General features: G+C 35.7%; 1 protein-coding gene across 3 annotated transcripts; it reads right to left on the bottom strand.

The window, feature by feature from the left end:
* Nucleotides 1-994: 994 nt before the first annotated feature.
* On the bottom strand, nt 995-6,250 carry LOC141653412 (hydroxymethylglutaryl-CoA synthase-like). Of its 3 annotated transcripts, none has more exons than XM_074461167.1 (12): nt 5,969-6,250; nt 5,030-5,136; nt 4,218-4,350; nt 3,531-3,674; nt 3,120-3,278; nt 2,906-2,979; nt 2,749-2,824; nt 2,605-2,660; nt 2,415-2,502; nt 1,991-2,131; nt 1,681-1,830; nt 995-1,511 (listed from the first exon to the last, which is right to left on the bottom strand). In XM_074461167.1, exons 1-12 carry the CDS (start codon nt 6,038-6,040, stop codon nt 1,296-1,298), a joined length of 1,416 nt encoding a protein of 471 aa, XP_074317268.1. In that variant the 5' UTR covers nt 6,041-6,250; the 3' UTR covers nt 995-1,295. The 3 variants fall into 3 exon arrangements, with proteins under 3 accessions (XP_074317268.1, XP_074317270.1, XP_074317269.1); XM_074461169.1 differs by lacking the exon at nt 5,969-6,250 and adding an exon at nt 5,555-5,573; XM_074461168.1 differs by lacking the exon at nt 5,969-6,250 and adding an exon at nt 5,539-5,557.
* Nucleotides 6,251-14,139: the final 7,889 nt, after the last annotated feature.

Here is a 14,139-nt window from a genome sequence, read left to right as displayed (position 1 = left end):
CTGGCGGATCTGGAGCGGATACCCGATCCATTGCCATCCCTAAGCACTACTGAAGAATTACGAGAATGTATGCACTATGCCCACATTGAGAGTTAGAATGCCAATTTCCTTCCGACCCAAATAACCCCTGTAATTTCATCACTAAGATCAGGTTTTTTTTTTTTTTTTTTTTTTTTTTTTTTTTTTTAAAATTTTATTAAGAGGGTATAAACCCAAAGACCTACAGCAAGTAGGGTCTAACACAAGTTTACAAGAAAAAAAAACCCAAAGAAAACAAGACCACAACAGTGGCAAGTGAAACATTTTGACAAGAATTGACCCCCGGGTTTCAATCGGTGTCCCTAGACCCTAATTCTTATTTCATTATCTTTTCAGTTCAAGGGAACACAAGACGGGACACGAAAATATTAAAGATTAAGCTCCATTTCAACAGAGATTCACATTCGAAAGTTAGATATTTTCACTGTGGATCATACAGACTCCAATTGGGCTCAAAGATATTTTTAGGGGACTGTAGATCAACTCAAAATTGATGAGTCCAATAACTGCCCTCCAAAATTGATCTATGATTTGATTAAGTGCCGCATTCATCCCAGTTGAAGAGGGTAAGGGAAAACTTGGGTGGGTGAAGGCGGGCAAGGGTCCTATATAATGTACCCGTCATGGGTGGTGATAGGTTTTGTAGACTTTTACCCGTGGTGAGTAATGAGACAGGTACAAGTATGAGCTTCCCCAATAGAGTAAGATGCGGAAAAGCCTACGCCCGCACCCACCCCATGGCATGACCGAGTTGTCTAAGAAACACGGGGAATTCCATAATGAAAATGTCCTCATAATTAACAAGATTACATTCATATGTAAGCAAGTGTATCACTCAGTAAATTTATCAAGTGATAGTTTATGTCTTTACGACTTTGATTCGATACCCATTAACATCAAAACTACCTTAGCTACTTTCTTTACAACAGAAAAAACCATGACCACTTTCCTCAGGTTTTTGTAATGAAATAATAAATAAATAAATACACTTTAACTTATTTGAGTATAAACCGCGAATAAATCGCCCATTAATCATACACACTTTTTTTCCTTGCAGTTAAAACAAAACTAGACAACAGAAATCAGATAGAAAAAAACTAAAACCTCACACTGATAGAATGAATGATTAAAAAAATCCAAGAGATCAAAAGTCACAACCATCTAACTACAAGAAATAACAACACAATTTTCGTCTCTTAAAACATCATCAGTCTGACAATTGTGTCATACCTCCCTCAATCACATTGCAGAACATATCAGTGACCGTTGGAAAGGGAACCGTTCTTCTGAGTCTCAAGGTTGGCGTTATTTGCAGGTTTCTTGGCATAGAATCTACGGTACATTGAGTCGACTTCAGTAAGGTAGTAAGTGCCCGGAACCAATAGGCTGGTATCTTTGCTGGTAACAAAGTCCTTAGCTCCGTATCTGTGCTCCATTAGCTTCAAAGTGTCGACAAATTTCTCGGGTGCAAACTGAGACAAATTATGTTTAATGTTGTCAGGGTTGAAAGAGATTGACCTTGGATTACTCTTTTTGAGTATATAACTAACTAGACATGGTGAACGGGCATTCAGCTCGTGTATGGATTGGGTCAGTTTGATGGGGTTCAAGTATAATAGGTAAAAACTAGAGAATAAATACCTCGTGCCTTGACTTCAATTTGTCGGCGACGTTCATAACGGCTGCAATGTTAGACAAGCTGAAGGGATGGAGTCCTTCATTTAGGCGAAATGAGAACATTGTAGCTGACAAACCACTTCCATAAGAGAACATGATCACCCTGTTTCCGGCCTTTAAATTTCAAATAAATTGACATAGAGCGAACATAAGTAATGATTATAAGTAATGGAAAAAGTTGATATCGGTCAACGATCAACGTCAAATGAAGACAATGTCAATGGCATTAAGGTAATAATGAAAAATCCAAATCTTTCCAAATGCAAGCACTCACCAGCGCAGTATTCTTATTGTGTAACAGTGAAGCAAACGCCGAATATAAAGATGCTGTGTAAGTGTTCCCAATTTGTTTTGGTACCAAAGTGGTAGGCTGAACCATTTTATCATACAACGGTTTTGCGATTTGCTGGGATACCTACACAATAGAAAATCATACTTCACATTAAAAAGATGGGGCATTAAAGTTTTTCCATCAATTCATCACATTAAACTGTATTTCTGTTTATTGTGCTGTAAATACAGCCAGCCACAGGAGCATCTTTGAGGTTAATGAATGTAAAACCCAACGATTGATTATCCATGACCATGAGTACCCGCCACTCGATGATGTTACTGTCTAAGCTATGTATTTGCTAGCCTAACCAGTAGTCCTTTCAGTAATTTGTCAACTTCACACTAATTGACTTCATAAAACTCACCTTTTCTAGATCCCTGCTTTGGTAACTTTCATCAATAGATAGGTTGGAGAATGGAGCCAACTTCTCCTTAGCATCTTCACTGATGGAGCTGCGGATAAGGAGCAAAAGTCGGTAAGAAAATAGTTACACTTCATCCCCCAGATGAGCTCATTTCAGATATAGAATTCAAATATGAATAAGAGGACATTACCTGCCATTCCGCAAGAAATCATTATACATCAATCGGGCGAAGCTCTTTTGTACAAGCTACAAGAATAGCAAATACAAACTATGTAATGGCGGCTCATAATTGTTAAACACTTGGACAATATTCATAACATCTAGATGAAAATACCTTGTTGTATGGGGAATGGAACACTATGTAGTCGGCGTCATTCAGGGAGAATTGTCCCCCTTCAAACTTCTCATACCTATAGACAGAAAAAAAGTGAGACACCGACAAAGTGGAAAATGATTTTATGGGCAATTGTTAAGCTTGATCAGGGCCTCACTTGCTGCAGAAATGTTTGTAGCAAGCATCCACAGCCATGAGATAACAAGTTTGCGACAATTTTCCGTCAACCACCTATAAGACCGAACACATTGACAAATAAGGCAGACTAAGATTAACCAGAAAAAAAAAATAATGAACCAAAGTTCGTTCTTGGAGCTCAAAGAGTAAACAGTCGATTATATTTTAAGATCAGCAGGAAGAGTTGCACTTACGGGATATTCGCTAGCGAGATCTGGCTTGTAGAAATCGTAGACATGAGCCATATGGCTTCCCCTCAATTTGCTTTCAAAAACGATGGGAGCATCTGGGCCCACAAGCATTGCGATTGCAGCTGCCCCTCCAGTGGGCCTAGCTGGTCCCTCGGCATAGACCTGATAAGGGAAATCATTAGAACTTCACTAGTGGCTCAAAGCAGATTTGTCCGTGCATACGTCAGCTAGAGTTTAGCTAATTAAGTCATCGAGGGTGATACTCCTGACCTACTAGGTTCAAAAAACATCAGCATCGAAATTGCCATAGTTACTCCCTTTAAAAAAAAAGAACTCATGTGTCCATAGCTAAGATCCTCAAGGTATTTTTCAAGCAAGGGAGGTGAATCACAAAAGAAGAGAATTTGAGCATACCGCACTATCAGTGCATACAACCAGACCATAACGCCCATCCCATGAATTGCTCTCCACCCAGTTTACACAGTTGAATAATGCGGCAGTTCCACCATAACATGCATTGGTTGAGTCAACACCTTCAATATCAGTATTTCCATGTTCCTGCATTAAAATTTTACAGATAAGAAGACAAAAGGTTTTAGAAGATGGAAAAAATCTTGATACCACTTTTTTTCAAACATGGATAGCTAATTAAGATTAAGCATATTGACGCAATAACAATGTACTAATCACAAAATAAAAACTTTGTTCACTGCAACTAGTTAAGCATGTGCACTTTTTATTTTTGCTCTCTTCGAAACTACATATCGTGCACAATTTGTCGGGCTACATTTGAGAACTACAGGATACTAAATGTAATTAATGGACCACATGTGGCCTTTGAGTGAAAGTACATAACAATTTTAATGCTAGCATGCATACCGTCAACTGTTGATTAATCAAGCTGTCTGCCATCCCAAGCGTAATACCCATTTAACTACAACCCTATTCTAATAATTCTGGAAAATAGGAAATACGATAAAGCTTACAGGCCACAAAATGAGTTCTAAAAAAGAAACAAAGATATTAGCAGATCATCACGGAATGAAGAGTTACAAGCTGAAATACGTAAGCAGAATGCTAATAAGCCGATCTGACAGATACCTCGAATGTTTGCATTAAGAATGTCTTGATAGATTTGCTCTTGTCCAAGACCGTTTCACTTCCTACTTCCAACCGACCAATTTGTTTCGGATCAACATTATATTTTTCAAGGAGAACGTTCACAGCTGTCAAACTACAAAGGCAGAGTAAAGAAGACGGTTAGTTACTGTAATGCGTAAATCCAAGCAATAAAGAGGTGCGACAAGTGAATTAGTTACTGCCAGGAAATAACAAATCTCTTAGACAATATGAGACAACTAAATTTTCTAGACATCTAGTTCAGCACAGCATAAATGCTCTCACATGCACTACCGTCATCTCAATTGAACCATCCTCATTTGACTTTGATGGTCCAACAATATCAACTTCGACTAGTAATTTATCAATCTACATGTAACCAAAAAAATGTTTTAACCTATCAAAGAAGCTATTTTCATATTACCATTTCACAAAAATTGTACTCTGTAGGTTGTATATTATTAATCAGAAAATATCGGCCAAAGTTGACATCGCTTGAACTCCAACGCACCAAAGTCAAACAGGGTGGAGGGAGCATAACGATATCACCATACAGGATTCCTGAAATCAGTAACCATGTTTAAAAATAATGCAGCCACACATGTTTCGCTATCGAGAACAAACTCATTGAGAGACCCAACAATCTTAGGAAGCCCAAGTAATATGTTGACTATGTGGTAATGTCAAAAGTCATCAAATTGCGGAAACAACAGATCACGGATCCTCTGCCTCGCTCGAAGCGGTGATGAACAAACAGTAGATAAATAGAGCTTATTAGGGAGTTAACTAGAAACCTCATGGAAATGATGTCCTCTACATCAGTGCAAAAAGCCATGCAATCTTGTCCAAGTCCAATGGTGTATTTTCCTTTACTAGCTCCATCATGAACCTCCAATGCTTCCTTTTCAACACATAAATTCACCCAAAAAAACAAAAAATTAAGATCAAAACAAACAGACACAATTAAAGTTCTCATATAACAAGATTCAAGGCCAAAGGAACTAATACTAGCTTAATTTTTCACAAATTCTTATTTAAGACATGGGCATATCTATGTTAATGGTATAACGAATCTAAATAGGTATCATTTGATAATTTTCTAGTTAATAGCAAAAAGTCTGTGATTATAATCAAGTGGTGGTACTATTTGAATCCGTTTTACCATAAAAACAGATAATGTCGTCTTAAGCTAAGCAAGACTAGCTGATCCTTCACAAAATGTCGAAAGAGTTGACTTCACATCAAAGTTTAATAAGTCAAACCATCAATCAATAATCACAAAAACTACAATGAATTCTCATACATTTCAGAGCACATACAAAGGAATCATCGACCTAAAAGATGATCAAAGATTCAATCTTCAATGTATCAAACTAGGTGAAATTTTCAGCTGAAATACATGAAAGCTTCTATACTATTCATATCTAAAACCCCATTTCAAAAAATTCAACTCTTTTTGCACTCCTCTCTACATTAATTGAAAACTAACAATACCCCGAATACAAATTCTTGTGTGCGGCGGCCTTAAATAATAAATTTGTAAAAGGGATTTAAATGGTAACTGACTTTTAAAAAACCGGGTCATACATAATACTTGTATAAATGGATCCCTTCGACACAATGTTGATGTAAAACCGCCTTACACGAGAATAACATGATGAAAAAATTCAACTACCCATTGAAAAATTTCAGCTAACAAATACAAAAGATTGTCCCTTTTACAAAATTTGTACCTGTTGAACACAAGTAGGAGGGAAATAGATTTCCATTGCGAGAATTCCCACATTCTTCGCTTGAGCCGCCATTTTTGTAGTTTTGAGAGTTAATTTTTGGTTAACAAATTTATTAAAACTAATAAAAAGTTGGAAACTTTATTAATTTGCTGTGCAAAAAAACAGTTTCCCTCGTTTACAACGACAGTTTGAGAGAAGATGAAAAAGCAGAAGAGAATCGTGGAGATTTGAAGAGGAGATGAGTTGGATTTCAGATGCTATTTTTCTTGTTCAAGCCTATTTGGTTGGCACTTGTTCTATTCCTATATATAGGGCCTACATCTTGTCTCCGTTCGGTTCCTTGAGTAATAATTTAACAAAATTGCTATATCACGCCCCCGTTTTACTTGTTACGCCCCCTACTTTTTCATTTATTCCTTTTTTGCTCTTGGACTTGAAAATTAATTAAACTAAAAATAAATATTGTTTTATAGTTATTGATTTTCGGAGACGGTTTTTTACATTAGTGTTGAATTATTGTTGTGTAGAGCCTATTAGGGTTGCGTTTTTGTCGTAAATATGCTGCGTTTTTTGGTAGTGACAATCGAAATAGTTTAGGGGAAAAAAAATAAACGACGGTGGGTGGTAGTGTCATGTGAAGTACATGACGGAGCCAAGGCCTTGTCGTGTGACTTACATGACGGTGTCAGGGCCTTGTCATGTGACTTACATGACGCTACCATGGCCATGTCATGTGATGCCACGATGATTGTGCTGGGCCATGTCGTGTATTTCACATGATGGAGCCTGGGCCGTGTCTTGTAACCCACATGACATAGAGGATGTTGGTTTTTTTTTTTTATCGTGTATAATGTATTTGTTTTTTTAATCGGTTTTGTTATTTAAATACATTAAAATAATTTATGTCGAGTGTTTTAAGAGGGACCGTCTACATTACTAAATTAATTATTATAAAAATAGTCGCCAAAATATATTTGCGTAAAACGATATTTAGTTTTTTCTAAAACTAATTTGAAAGTCCAAGGGCAAAATAGGAATAAATGAAAAAATAGGGGGCGTAACAAGTAAAACAGGGGGCGTGATATAGCAAATCTCTAATTTAATCACAAATTCTCGTTTGTGACGAGTATATCTGTCATAAGTCAAATATTATTTACTAGATTTTGTGCCTGTACGATGTACGGGTTATATTATTGAAGGGCCTACATCTTGTCTCCATTCGGTTCCTTGAGTAATAATTTAATCACGAATTCTCGTTTGTGACGAGTATATCTGCCGTAAGTCAAATATTATTTACTAGATTTTGTGCCCGTACGTTGTACATACGGGTTATAATATTGATTCGTCTCTAATTATATCTTCGGATTATAATATTTATTCGTCTCTAATTGTATCTTCGCAATTGAGAAGTTATGTTTACTTTTTTAACATTAGTTTTCTCGTGAGAATGTGAGTATATACAAATACATTAAAATATTTTTTTTAGAATATGAGTATCTACAAATAAATTAACCTTTTTTTATGATTTGTGTATATAAAAGTTATAATCGCTATGCACGAGTAACTAAATAGTGTTCTGTTTGTAAGTGAGCTTGTACAAATGTAGTTTTTTTTTTTGCATCTGGAAAATGTAAGTTTTTCTTCATAGAATAAATAATTAATGAGTTAAATAAAGGCCTTGACTAATTCAATATTAATTGTTATATGTTATATTTGAAGAATAATTAGAAATTATTATTATTTTAAATTACAAAAATAATTGAAAAATCAAGTTTATATATTTTATTAAATTAATATAATTTTTATAAATTCTTCACTATAAGTATGGTAAGTAATATTAATTATAATTATAATATTATTATTATTGAATATGATTGCTTTTGACAAATAAAATATACCATACCAATCTATATTTTGACATGTATTCTGATTCTACCTCGACCCGTGACCCGTATAAGCCCACCCATATTTAGTCTGACCCGTATTCGAGTTTAACATGTATGAACCGCCTCAAAGAAATAACTCATCCAACCCGTTTGAGTGGTCTAGCAAACCTTGCATCAAAGTCATGTGGTAATTATCTAAATTTTGTAGTCTGACCCGTATTCGAGTTTAACATGTATGAACCGCCTCAGCAGCCGACCCATCCAACTCGTTTGAGTGGTCTACAATTGTTTTAAAATTCTTATCATTTTAGCTTTTTACTTTTAAAGTTTATATATATACTAATATAACTCTATCATCTTGATCGGATAAAATTTCCATAAGTTTGGTGATAGTTTTACAAATAACTTTATCACCTTGATCGGATAGAATTTGCATAATTTTAATTTATAATTTATAATTTTATCAGGTAGTTAAAAAAGTAAGTAAGGCAATTTACAAAGTATTAATTTCTGCCAATATCCAATTCCTGTGGTATTAGGTACTAATACACAAAACAATTTTTACCGAGAGAAATAATGGGATGACATAAGGAATTGTAAAACAACTAATAGCATTATTTTTACACATCAAAACATACGCAACAAACAAAGATGACCAGTGATCTTGTTATACTTACCAATTTAGTTTAGAGAAGTTAAATAGTTAAACAGGGGTAAAATGGTCATAAGGAAAAAAATATGATTGAAATTTTCGTTTTGTTAAAAAAAAAAAAACCAGTACTCTATATACTATCATGAAATTGTGCAAGATTTTTTATCATTACGTTCATCTGTTAGATTTTGAATACTAATAAAATTTTAATAAATATGTTATCTTTGAAAATATTAATGGGGAGAAATAAAAGGTTAGTTTATTTATACTCTTAGAAACTAACATATAATATCTTATGATTAGTTGATGACTATAAAAGCTTTATTATTGCATCTCCTTTGCTATAACCTGATACCCACCGTTTCACGAATGACTCGAGCGAGGTGTGAGATACTGAGATCCCGACTTCAATATACTTCCGGTTGATTTTACGGCATAGCATGATTAATGCGCGAATCCTAATCTTATAATCTTACCGACGTAGAAAAATTGTCAATGAAAGTTGAGACGTACAACTACTTACTGATGCAGTACTCTTTAGACTCTTACTGATTGAGATATGTATGTATCTTTTTGCGAACCTTGAATACGTCGTTGTAAAGCGTTACTCTTGTTATAGTTGTCGATGTGTGTGTGTGTGTGTGTGTGTGTGTGTGTGTGTGTGTGTGTGTGTGTGTGTGTGTGTGTGTGTGTGTGTGTGTGTGTGTGTGTATATATATATTAATAAGATCAAGTAAGTCCATGTCTTACATTTGAGTCCATGAGTTCCATTGTCTACCCTTAGATCATGTTATTGAATGGCTTAGATTAAAAGAAAAAAGCAACTAATAATAATATTCTAATGGCTAAAATAATTACCTCTCTCCTCCTACCACTCATAGGGTATTAGCATGCATGCAGGTTGTCAATCAAAACATCACACACACACACGTCCTACAAACTTCCCCCCATTTATCATCTCTCTATTATTCAAAACTAATTTTCCCCCAAATTAAACCCCATTAATTTTCCCCCAAACTGCTCTCTAAATCCCCCAATTTTATGCTTTTTTTGTTACCTTATTATCGTTTTTTTCTCCATTTTCTTTTCTCACTTGCAAGCTGCCATTTTCGTCCATTCATATTACTTCAGAAGGTATTTTTTTTGGGTTTTTAGAGTTTTATGATTTGTTTTTGGGTTTTAAGAGTTTTATGATCTTTTCTCTTCATTTATTTAGACGTTTTTTTTTAATTTATTGGACATTGTTGTGTAATTGGACTGTATTTGATCACTGTACTTTGTCACCATTGTTGCTGTACCGTTCTATTTGATCACTGTATTTGGTTTCTTCATTTTGATTAGCCAGTTATTTTTAGCACATTTAGGACATGTAGGACATTTATTTTTGATCACTGTATTTTGTCAACTAACGTTTTTAGCATATATGTTCATATTCATTAAGATTAGTCGGATTTTTTTGAAAAATCCTACTTTTGTTGCTTACAATTACTCTTTCTTTGTTAAAATTACAGTTTATCCATTTTTTTTTGGAGAAATCCCACTTTTGATTACCCTTTTGTTAGAATTACACTTTTGTTGCTAAAATAACACTTTATGCTGATACAATGACACTTTTTTTTGCTGAAATTACACTCTTGTCTGTTAAAATAACACATTATTTTGTTTGAATTACACTTTTGTAAGCTAAAATAACACTTTATGCTGCTACAAATCCCACTTTTGATTACCCTTTTGTTAGAATCACACTTTTGTTGCTAAAATAACACTTTATGCTGCTACAATTACACTTTTTTTTTGCTAAAATTACACTGTTGCCTGTTAAAATAACACTTTATCTTGTTAGAATTACACTTTTGTCAGCTAAAATCACACTTTTTTCTGTTAAAATGTCACTGTTGCTGATGTGACCATAATTGGCGCATATTTAGCCCCCGAATTAGCCTTGTTTCCATGCTTTTTAGTGCTTATTTGGGTCATTTCTTATCTTTAGTTCTTTGTTTTGCATATTCTTTGAGATTTTGATCCCTTGGTAGGAAAGGAGTAAGAATCTTGCATTTTCATGGCAAAACGAGACTAAATTGATCGAATTCAATGACCAAGCATCAAGGAGAGACAAGATTAGAAGGCCTTTGTACATATCATAGAAGAAGAGCAATGTTGAGGAAAGATCCTTGAGTCCCCAAGGAAATCCCCAAGGAATTTATGAAGAAAAGGGAAGAAAAGAAGAAGTTACTATGCTGACTGACAATCCGAGCGGATTGTCAACAATCCGCCCGTCCAGCCCGTGCACAATCCGAGCGTCCCGTGCCTGAATCCGCTCGGATTCCCCCTCAACAATCCGTCCGGATTCCCCAGAATCCGCTCGAATTCCATCGCCCAAATCCGGCCGTCCCGACCTTATTCCGCCCGGATTTCTTCACAGCACGGGTTGTCTTCTTCAAGCTACGAAAAGAGAAGCCCTTCTCTCAGAAAATACCGGGTCCTCCTTGCTCAACTTAAAAAGTGTAATTACTAGTTTAGCCCTTGGTTAACCCTAATGCATCCTCCCTAATTTTCACTATAAATACCCCATTAGGCTAATTAGAGGAGCATGTTCTTCTTATCAATAATTAGTGTAGTTAATATCAATCAAACCTCTCTTCAATATTGTAATCAAGTATTAATCAAGTTTTAATCCAAGTTTTAGTTCTTTAATCTCTCTTTTGTTCATCCTTTATGTGGGGTAATATCCGTATAAGACCCTCTAAATTTAGGACTATAACGTAAATTTAGCATGTGAAATATTGTCATAAAGCGTAAATACAGGAGAAACGATAAAGGTAAAGAATTAACCTCGGGTCCTTTGATGCACGACGTAAAGAACAGAAATCAAACGAGATTCCCTCCTAATTGTTGCACCCAAGATTTGTCCGAGATATGCCCTTGTGCTAGAAGGTGTTCTCCGATTGCCTTGCAATATTGGGAGAACTTGATGTGAGGTTTTCGAGATGTGAGATCTCGGTTTCAGAGAGAAAATTAATCTCTAAAACCCTAATTATTTTTCACTAATGATGATTAGGTTAAACAAGAGGAGGAGCTCTCCTTTTGTTCTCCTAATCTCGGTTTGGCCGAGTGGATCAAGGAGGGAATGGGCTTCCGTTTTCTCCTTATGTTTAACTCGTGGCCCGATCCGAAATCCACTACGGTTTATTATAAATCGTCATCGGTTATCGGATATTAAAACGTCAACTAATAACTCGGATTAGTTGAGTTATTAATGCATGTCCGACAAAGACAATATTGTATAATTATATTCAATATACATTTAATTAAATATAAAACGCTTATATTCAATTTACGAATTAACTGTTTAATTCGCCTTAGCCCATAATATTTAATCCGTATTAAATATAATATCTCAACATCACATTTTGACTAATTACTAGTCAAATAACTCGGACTAACTTTAGTCAAAATTGCATCTACATGACGGTATTTTCATCTCGCCACGTCTCTCAAAACGTATCCTATAGGTGTGACTTTTAGGGACCAGTTGATCACCGCCATCTGTATGACAATAACGTCAAACTTATCTAGCAAGCCAACCGTTATTGATAAACGTGGATCAACTGATAATAATACCAAAAGTATGCCCTTTGATCCTTTTAGAGATATGTAAGTCCTTGCACTAACTGTTAAGGACACCAACCCCAACAAGCTCCCACTTGTCCGTACAAGTGTATGTGCAATGACGTTATCCGCACTCACTGGAGGACACAAGCTCCAACAAACTCCCACTTGTCCGTACAAGTGTATGTGCGATAACCGATTCTCATATTCATTTAAAATTTCTCCCACTCAATGTAAAACAATTTGCAGATCCGGATCCACAAAGGTCGTATTTTACAATCGATCTGTATCTAGAGTGGTTTCCCCGACTAGAGAGTAACTTAACTGATAAAACGAATCCGTATTCGAGCATGGCCATGCATTTCATTCTGACTCCTCGAGTGGCCCCGAGAAATATCGAGTACACGATAAAGGTGAATATTTCCTTCAACTCGAACTCCTTCCGATCTAAGCACAGCATGAAATGACCCAGAAAAAATCTACTTGGCCCCCTGTTACGGATGACCGTGAGAAAGAAACCAAAGTCACCCAAAATCTGCCTTAGTCTCAAGAGACCGTCGATAGTCAAAAGAATCGACTCTTAGGATCACCATGGAGGTCCTATCCACGACCGGGCACCGAATGTTATAAAACATTTAGGACTCCACGTCGATGTTACAATTGTGTCCTACGAAATATCCGTATAAATCGCCTCTGTGATTGGTCAGTCAACCGGTTGACTTATGGCTCGTTGAACCCACCATCAACCAACGTCACAAAATAATTGCCAGAGTTATCAGCTCATGTGGGCAATTAAGGACTGAAAAATATAATGTTCGTCCAGTTCACTTTGTGTTGGGGTTGGTGTCCTTAACAGTTAGTGCAAGGACTTATAAACCTCTAAAAGGATCAAAGGGCATACTTTTGGTATTATTATCAGTTGATCCACGTTTATCAATAACGGTTGACTTGCTAGAAAAGTTTGACGTTATTGTCATACAGATGGCGGTGATCAACTGGTCCCTAAAAGTCACACCTATAGGATACGTTCGAGAGATGTGACGGTATGAAAATACTGTCATGTAGATGCCAAGATTGACTAACCAGTTAGTCCGAGTTATTTGACTAGTAGTTAGTCAAAATATGTGATGTTGAGATATTATATTTAATACGGATTAAATATCATGGACTAAGGCGAATTAACCAGTTAATTCGTAAAATTAAATATAAGCGTTTTATATTTAATTAAATGTATATTGAATATAATTATACAATATCGTCTTTGTCGGACATGTATTAATATTTCAACTAACCCGTATAATTAGTTGATGTTTTAATAGCCGATAACCGATGACGATTTATAAAAACCGCGTCATATACATTTAGTCATGGGGTACGGACTACGAGTTAAAATGAAGAGGAAATGGAAAAGCCCATTTCCTCCCCGTGACTTCGGTTTGGCCGAACAAACATAGACAAAAGGAGAGCTTCTCCTCTTGTCTAACCTAATCGTTCATTAGACAAAAATTAGGGTTTTGAAAGAGCATTCTCCTCTATCGAAACCGAGATCTCTCATCTCAAACAAACTCACATCAGTTCTCCCAATATTGCAAGGCAATCGGAGAACACTATCTAGCACAAGGGCATATCTCGGACAAGTCTTGGGTGCAACAATTAGGAGGGAAACTCGTTTGATTCCTGTTCTTTACGCCGCACAATAAGGACCCGAGGTTATTTCTTGTTTATTATCGTTTCCATTGTTTTCATGTTTTATGACGATATTCGCATGTTAAATTTACGTTATAGTCCTAAATTTAAAGGGTAGTATACGGATATTAACCCACAAGTGGTATCAGAGAGAGGCCACGTAAATTTTTCCATGTGTTTTTCATAAAACAGATTTTGAAACGGTTGTGTTTGTCTCGAAAACCGTGTCCTGTTTACACGGCTGAAATTTTTTGTTGAAACCGTGACATGTTTACACGGTTTTATCATCTTGTTTTCCTTTTGTTTTGATGCATATTGTTGTTTTATACGGAAATTAT

This window comes from Silene latifolia, chromosome 4, assembly GCF_048544455.1.
Source record: "Silene latifolia isolate original U9 population chromosome 4, ASM4854445v1, whole genome shotgun sequence".
Classification (NCBI taxonomy): domain Eukaryota; kingdom Viridiplantae; phylum Streptophyta; class Magnoliopsida; order Caryophyllales; family Caryophyllaceae; genus Silene; species Silene latifolia.
Note: the sequence above shows the minus strand (reverse complement) of the source record. Positions and strands in the feature narration are given on the sequence as shown.